General features: G+C 41.9%; 1 protein-coding gene across 4 annotated transcripts in view; it reads right to left on the bottom strand.

Annotated features, from left to right (window-relative positions):
• Positions 1-1,197: 1,197 nt before the first annotated feature.
• The window catches only part of LOC116972002 (centrosomal protein of 55 kDa-like), a 45,993-nt gene continuing 38,999 nt past the window's right edge, over positions 1,198-8,191 (bottom strand). For all 4 annotated transcript variants that reach the window (XM_033019231.1, XM_033019232.1, XM_033019234.1 and 1 more), the window contains 3 exons: positions 7,319-7,477; positions 2,418-2,585; positions 1,198-1,534 (listed from right to left, as the gene is read on the bottom strand). In XM_033019231.1, the coding sequence (XP_032875122.1) occupies positions 1,316-1,534; positions 2,418-2,585; positions 7,319-7,477 (546 nt within the window). In that variant the 3' untranslated portion in view covers positions 1,198-1,315. The remainder of the gene's footprint in view (positions 1,535-2,417; positions 2,586-7,318; positions 7,478-8,191) is intronic.

Here is an 8,191-nt window from a genome sequence, read left to right as displayed (position 1 = left end):
AAAGGCTTATTATCTAAATGGAGAGTGATTGCAAAAGAGTTGAGCTCTGAAAGATTGAAGTAATTTAATCACAAATGTTCAACGTGCATAAGAAGGTATGTTGGCCTTTATTACGAAGGGGTGGAGTTTAAGAAATGGTAGATTTCATTACAGTTGTACAGGGTGTTGGTGAGGCCACATCCAGAATGCTGTGCACAGTTTTGGACCCCTTGCCTAAAAAGCAAATAGTGGCATTGGAGATTTACCAAACTAAATCCTGGGATGAATGGGTTGAACTATCAGGGTTTAGATAGTTTGTGTCAGTTCCTCCTTGGAGTTTAGAAGAATGAGAGTCAACCTTATTCAAACAAGCAAGATCCTAAGGAGGCTTTGCAGGGTAGATGCGGAGATGTTGGAAAGACACAAGGGGACATAGCATTAAAATAAGGGGCCAGTCATTTAAAAACAAGTTTGACAAATAGCCTTCTGTTGTGAATCCCTGGAATTTTCTACCAAGGGTAATGGAAGCCAAGTCATTAGATATATTTAAGATGGAGGTAGATATTTGAAAGATTGAAGAATCGAGAGGTATGAGGAAGTGGCACAGGAGGTGAGAGCTCCTGACAAGGAGGCAAAAAGTAGAGGTTTGCAGAAAATCCAATAAATTCCTTTTCCGGGCTACTTAAGACTGCAGAAAATTGGAAGAGGTGTTACATTTTATGGTGGAATCAGCAATCTAGGTCTGTGAGGATAGGGGCAATGGGCAATTGGGGTGCTGTTGTATTGAATGCAGCATCTTTTCTGATAAGATATATGGTATTTAAAAACATGCAAAGCAATTGTAAACACTGTCTTCAGTGCAATGGTAGCAAAGGCATTTGATCTTAATTTTTCCAACCCCATTTTAACGAGTGTTATGGAATATGCATAGTGGGAGGCCAGACAGGCACATTGGTTGAGTTTGGAGATGTAAAGTGCGTGGATGAGCACTTTCGTGCCAGATAAATTGAAGAGAGGGAGAAGATTGATATGCGAGTGATTGGGGTGGTAATTAACCAATCTTATTACATTCCAAGAGGGGAAAATAATATTTGCACTTGCTCTTGTTTTTTTTTCAACCTGTGCTATGTAATCAAATGCCAAAAATGATGCCAGTGAGTAGAGAATAGCTGTACATGTAACATTTAAAACTGCATAAAAAATGATCATATTGTCTTGTTTGGAATCTTTTTCATTTAAGTTTAATTGCACGGTTGAAAACTGATGTCTCACTCTAATTCAAAATCCTGACCATTTCAGTGAATATTCCAAAGCTTGAGCCTTAAAATATCATGCATTATTTTGAAAAATTAAGAATTGTAGTGTTTCTATTGTTCCTTCTGGTCATAGTATTTGCAACTTGCTTCATGGTGTCAGCAATGCAGGAGATTTCCTTGCAACTTTCTGATCGAAGGGAACTTTCCGCCTTGAGTTGAGATTTTAGGCTGCCCAGGTCCTGAGCTAGTGTATGGATGTATCCTTTCATCCGAAGAATTTCAACATCTTTTTCTGAGTTCTATATCAGCAATGCAAGAGATGACAAATAAGAAATATCAGGGAATACGTATTGCAAACATGGTTATGGACATTTACACCTAGCAGAATTAATCTTTATGACAAATGTCTATTACATTCAATGACATCTCTATTTTCAGTTGTGCGCATCTACAACTATTGTTGTATTAAATTATCACCCAAGTTAGTCTAATTGCACTAGTCACGATTGTTTGATTTTCTTTTACAGTATAATTAAAATTGATCACTTAATTAATTTGGGAATTAATAACTACAAAAACTGCTACCACATTCACTTAAAGTAATTTTTCATCTTGTCTATTGCTCAATGAAAAACATTTTCTGTTTAGAGGAATAGCCAAAGTAATAGGGCACTATTTTAAGTGCTCAACATGATAGGTATGTCTGGAAAATATTTTTTAGCTATACATAGATTAGCATCCAACAATTTAGTTTAATTTAGAGCATGGAAACAGGCCTTTCAGCACGCAGAGTCCATGCCGACCAGCAATCCCCGCACACTAATGCTTTCTTACACACACTGGGGACTATTTACAATTTTTACCAAAGCCAATTAACCTACAAACCAGTACATTTTTGAAGTGTAGGAGGAAACTGGAGCTCCCGAAGAAAACCCACGCAGGTCACGGGGAGAACATACACATATCCATACAGACAGCACCCATAATCAGGATCGAATCTGGGTCTCTGGCGCTGCAATCTAACGCTGCACCATCATGCTGCCAATATAATGGCAGAATTTAAAGCTGGGGTTTCTGGAGTCATATGTCATACTTCTGACATCTTCAGATGGCGGAGTGGATTTTATGCAGTGAGCACAGACATAAACAATGGGCAAATAGATACGTTCTATATTAAAATACCTGTTTATGTAATTCAGAGATGTATTCAACTAGACTTGTTTTCTCTGTCTTGAGTTGGGAGTTTTCCAGCTTGATACTGGAAAGGTGTTTGTCCAATGTAATTAGTTGGTTCTGAAGTGATTGCCTGTTCAGCTCCACAGAACTCTTTCCTTGCTCTAGATGTTGAAGCTACAAGGGTATTTAAAATTGACAAGTATATATTCTCCTTCTAGGTTTCCTATTACCCACCAATCTAATACATTTTACCTTTTTATATTTTCAAGTTCTCTTAATCCCTTGATTTCTGACTCAAATGCCGTGTAAGCAGGCACACATGCCAAGCTAATTTCTCAAACATTAATTTTGCAAATCAATTCAATCTCTAATTTGTTTGTCTGTTGGTGATTTTATTTCCATATCAAGACATTTTGCCTTATTGTGGATTGGACAACTGTTTGATAAACATCAGTTGACATGTCTATTTTGTGCTTTACATTTTGCATTAAGTTTTGGCTTGGATCAATTATACAAATACAAGCTCCTGCAGCTATCAATGATTGTAATCTACTAGGGAAAAAGAGAAGGCAAATTCATCCCTCGCATCTGTTCTAAAAAACAGTCGGGGAAGTGGTAAAGCTTATGAACAAGTAACTGTTTATTTTGCCAATGCCAATCTTGCATCAGTCTTTTTACAACTTCCCAAATCAAATACGATTTACTTTTATTAAACTCAAACAGGGAAGCAGCACAGACACATACTGAAAGTTTTCACTTTTTTAGAGTGAGTCTTTTAGAGTGATAGTGTGGTAACAGGCCCTTGAGCCCAACTTACCCACACCGGCCAACATGTCCCAGCTACACTAGTCCCACCTGCCCGCATTTGGTCCATATCCCTCCAAAACTGTCCTATCCATGTACCTGTCTAACTGTTTCTTAAACTTTGAGATAGTCCCTGCCTCCTCCTCTGCAGCTTGTTCCATACACCCACCACCCTTTGTGTGAAAAACTTAGCCCTCAGATTCCTATTAAATCTTTTCCTCTTCACCTTAAGCCCCTGTCCTCTGGTCCTCGATTCACCTACTCTGGACTTCATCTACTTTTCTCCTGGATTGAAAAAAGCATAGCTACGATGTGGTTCATGATTTTGTTATTTTCTTTTAGCTTTTAAGCTTTGAAATCTCACTTGCCTCAAAGCAGTTTTTCGGGAAATCAATTAGAAATATTTTGCATGTTTTAATTATACTGCAAAATTCATTTCCAGCATTATTTCCTTAGTTTAAATAAATAGCCAAAATGCCAGCTTGAAACTACTGACAATATATCTGGAGTGATTGTTCACTGTTTATTAGTTGGTCGGCACAAAATGTACAGCATGGAAGCAATTTTCCCTCTGTTCATCGTCTGTTCATCGTCTGTTCGTCGTCTTTTCTACCAGCATAACTCGCTACTCTCTCCTCCTTCACGGCATTTTGTTTCCCCTTCAAATATACTGTATATCAGGCACGTGCCGTGAGTAATTACTCAGGGTAGGCAGTCAGTCGGCTTTAAAAAAAAATTTAAACCGCGCTTGCGTAAAAATAAATATAAAAACAGTAACAATTCAATTTGCCCATGGCTTCCTAGTCTCCTTTATTCTTAATTACTGAATGGGTGGGGATGAAGGGTGATGGCAGGTGGAGAGATGGTGGGGAAAACGGGAGTACAGGGAAAAGTTGAATCAGTTGTCATCTTATTGAATGACAACACTTGTTCAAGGGACGAATTGAGGGGAGAGTTCCTTTCACAGCGTGTGGAGAGTCTGTGCCAGGAGTAAAGTTGTGGGGAGGGCAGGAGCGTTGAGAAGGAGGGGGTCAGGGATAATGCCAGTAACTCACTCACTCACCGCTGCCACAGCTCTCCGGGCGCGAAGCCACCGCACTGTAGCCGGGGATAGAAGCAGCTCGGGGAGCTGCGAGCGGCCGCCAGGACCCGACAGCAGAACTGGCCACAACTTCAGCGCCTTCTGCCGGCCCGCTCACCTCTGGCAGTGCTCTCCGTCTGAACACCTCTCACCTGCCGCTCGCTCATGTCAGCCGCTTCCTACAAATCCTTAAATTCCCACAGCCGAGTAACCTCAATCGCGCTGTTGGAATTTAAGGATTTGTGGGACATGAGTGAGGCCAGCGAGCGGCAGGAGAGAGGTTTTTAGACGGAGAGCTGCCAGAGGTGAACGGGGGCCGGCAGAAGGCGCTGAGGTGGAGGCTGGTTCCGCTGTCCGCCCCGGCGGCCGCTCACAGCCACCCGAGCGTCGCAAGTGGCATTATCCCGATCCCCTCCTTCACAACATTCGTGCCCTCCCTGCAACTTCCCAAACGCTGTGAAAGGAGCTCTCCCCCCACCCCCACAACCCGGGAAATATGGTATTTAAAAACATCACCAAGAAATGTACTTCCCACATCATTGGTACACGAGCTCCATTCTTCTCTCTGTTTCCTAAGATAAACTTGAAATAATGCCAATCCATATTTGAAAACCCTGCCAAGAAACCAGCGCTGCGCATGCGCAGTGCTGCAAAGGCAGACTTTCAGCTGCCTTCAGCCCCGCTTGAAATTGACGGCTTCAGGCAGCACTGACGGCACGTGGGCTGCACAGACCTTCAAGGGTTACAAGCAAAGATCTTCGAGCTCTGCTCTAAGATCTTTGGTTACAAGCGCTGCGGATGAAAGGCACGGAGAATTATGCCTACCTAAGAGGTCGATCTCTTGGATAGGCATAATTCTCCCATGCCTTTACTATTTATATTTAGTTGTTACCATTTTATAATTTTAGTCAGGGTAGGCAGTGCCTGATGTACATTCACATTGATTACTTTGGGGAATTTTGCATTCTCACAACTTTTTTGTAAATTTGATAAATGCTATTTGATATTAGTAACTAAGTTAATCTTCCTTGTAAGTGGAAATATTCTCCGTCTTCCGTAATCAAAACATCAAAAATTTTAAGACCACTTTGGTGAATGCCGCAGTTACTTCAAGGTAACTTACACATCTGTTCATCCTTTCTTGACAAGCCTAAAGCTTGCAGCTCTAATATTGTCCTTGCATGTTATTTTAGCATCATCACCAGTATGTTTTTTTCCTTTCCACAGTAATTCAGCCAGAACTTCACTCTGTATCCTGTTGTCCATTCAAACATCTTTGCATTGTTGATTTGCCAATTCATTTACCATTTATTTATTTTGGTATTTTACCTGAACAGTGATGGACAAAATTAGTTACAAGCTACAAGTGGTGACCAGGAAGAAGAGAGATGGCCATATTTATTAATATGGGCATAATGATATGTAAGGGACGATGTGTTACTGGGGACTGGAACTGGTATTTTGCAATGAAGTCAAGTTAATGTACATTGATCCAAATAGTAAGTAAGTAAGTAAGTTTTATTTATGTAGCACGTTTTAAGTCAACTCGCATTGACACCAAAGTGCTTTACATAAATTAAATAATAAGTTTCCATACAAACCATAGAAAAAGGTTAAAAAAATGAATAAAATGGACACAACACATTATAGAGTTCAACACAAACGTCCCCCCACAGCAGAATCAAAAATTTCCACTGTGGAGAAAGGCACCAGAAAGTTAAGTCCTCTTCCTCTGTGAAACACCCGAGGTCGGGGCCCATTTGTGGCCGTGCAGCCAGTCCGATGATTTTCAGGGCCCTCTTGCCGTGAAGATGGAACATCGGCGTCGGGTGAAACATTCCTCAGCGGCTTGGAAAAGTCTGGAGCGGCTGCCTCCTCCCTGGAGATCGGGGCACTCGTAGTCCTCAGGCCGCGCCGGTTGGAGCTCCGACCCCGGCGAACTCGAACCCTGGCTCTGCGGCGCTCCAAATCCAGCGCCGCCCGCGGCCGGACGCCCGCAGCCCCAGCTCCGCGATGTTGGGATCGACGGCCACAGCGCTCCGGAGCTTACCGCACGGCGACCCGGTAAGGCATTGCCCGCTCCGTGTTGGTATCCCAGCGCTGCGCCACCGCCGCCGAAGCTGTAGTCCCGGCCGGTCCCGACAGGAAACGCCGCTCCATTCTCGATGGTAGGCCGCGAGGACGGGGCGAAGAAACTGCTTGGAGGGATGCTGCCTCTCCAACCAGGTAGGTGACTAAGAAATAAAGTTTCCCTCTTCCCCACCCCCACCCCCCACATAGAAGACCTCCACTAACATTTTTTAACATGACTTAAAATAAAATAAAATAAAAAAAGGTGTAGAGACGGACTGCGGGCAGGCTGCCATACACAGACGGCGCCCACTCCTGCACATCCGCCACCTTTAAATGGGAGCACCTTTGGTCATCTACAGTATGCCACTTCTAATGCCAATGATCCACATTAATTTCCAGGGTCTAGGAACTGAAGGTTGGTATCTGATTCTACTAAGGAAACATGGTGTGAATTCTGTTGGCCAGAAGTTTACTTAAATCCAGGGAAGTTGAGTAGGCTGTGCAGACCTGTTTGAACAGATTGACTTGTCCCAAGGAATTATGATTTGCCTCCCCAGCCTAAGGCGGAGATGGGTAGGTAGAAATTTAATCAAAGTTTAAGTAAAGCAATGACAAGCTCTGCACTGGTAGGAGCATGTAATATGCCCCATTATTCTGAAATGGGGCATATTACATAGATGATAACCACTTCAGCTCCACTTCCTCAAATCTTTTGTAAATTGTCCTTCATTGTAGATTGGAGTAATAGTTTTCCTAACATGTTATGGAAACAACACTTACAAATGCTGTATCCCAAAATGAAGCTGTAATTGAAGCTGAAATTGCTGCAAAGTCACACCTATTAATTTAGTGTAGACTTACTATATTGAAAAGTTTCATTGGGACAAATCTATAATTATGAGAGAGGACCCAAAACCATTCCACAATGTTCAAATTAAATAACTTTTACCTGTTTCAAGGCATTGACAGCCTTTTTCTCCTCTTCCTCGATAACTCTTTTTAAATAGACTAATTCCAATTCAAGCTGTCTCTCGTTCTCCTTCAGAGAAGTTAATTGTGCAATGCTGTTTGAACGCTGAGAATTCTTCTGATCCCTAGCTGCTTGAGCCTGCAATAGATTTACCATCTTAAAATCAAGTTTTTCTAAGTTATAAACCTTAAGATCTAAACAATCACTTTATTGATCTCAAACGGTTAAATACTCTTGAATGATAGATTAGAGGGCTCATCTAGGGAGGCTATTTGGGTGGAACTGAGAAAAGGGAAAGGTGTAGCAACACTTATAGGGGTGTATTATAGACCGCCAAATGGGGAGCGAGAATTGGAAGAGCAAATATGTAAGGAGATTGCAGATATTAGTAGTAAGCACAAGGTAGTGATTGTGGGAGATTTCAATTTTCCACACATAGACTGGGAAACACATTCTGTAAAGGGGTGGATGGGTTGGAGTTTGTAAAATGTGTGCAGGATAGTTTTTTGCAGCAATACATAGAAGTACCTACTAGAGAAGGGGCTGTGCTGGACCTCCTGTTAGGAAATGAGACGGGTCAGGTGGCAGAGGTATGCGTTGGGGAACAGTTCGGGACCAGTGATCACAATACCATTAGTTTCAATATAATTATGGAGAAGGTCAGAACTGGACCTAGGATTGAGATTTTTGATTGGAGAAAGGCTAACTTTGAGGAGATGCGAAAGGATTTAAAAGGAGTAAATTGGGACAGTTTGTTTTATGGGAAAGACGTGGAAGAGAAATGGAGGACATTTAAAGGTGAAATTTTAAGAGTACAGAATCTTTATGTCGCTGTTCGGTTGAAAGGAAATA

The sequence above is a fragment of the Amblyraja radiata genome, chromosome 4, assembly GCF_010909765.2.
Source record: "Amblyraja radiata isolate CabotCenter1 chromosome 4, sAmbRad1.1.pri, whole genome shotgun sequence".
NCBI classification, from domain to species: domain Eukaryota; kingdom Metazoa; phylum Chordata; class Chondrichthyes; order Rajiformes; family Rajidae; genus Amblyraja; species Amblyraja radiata.
This window is presented reverse-complemented; position numbering and strand designations above follow the sequence as displayed.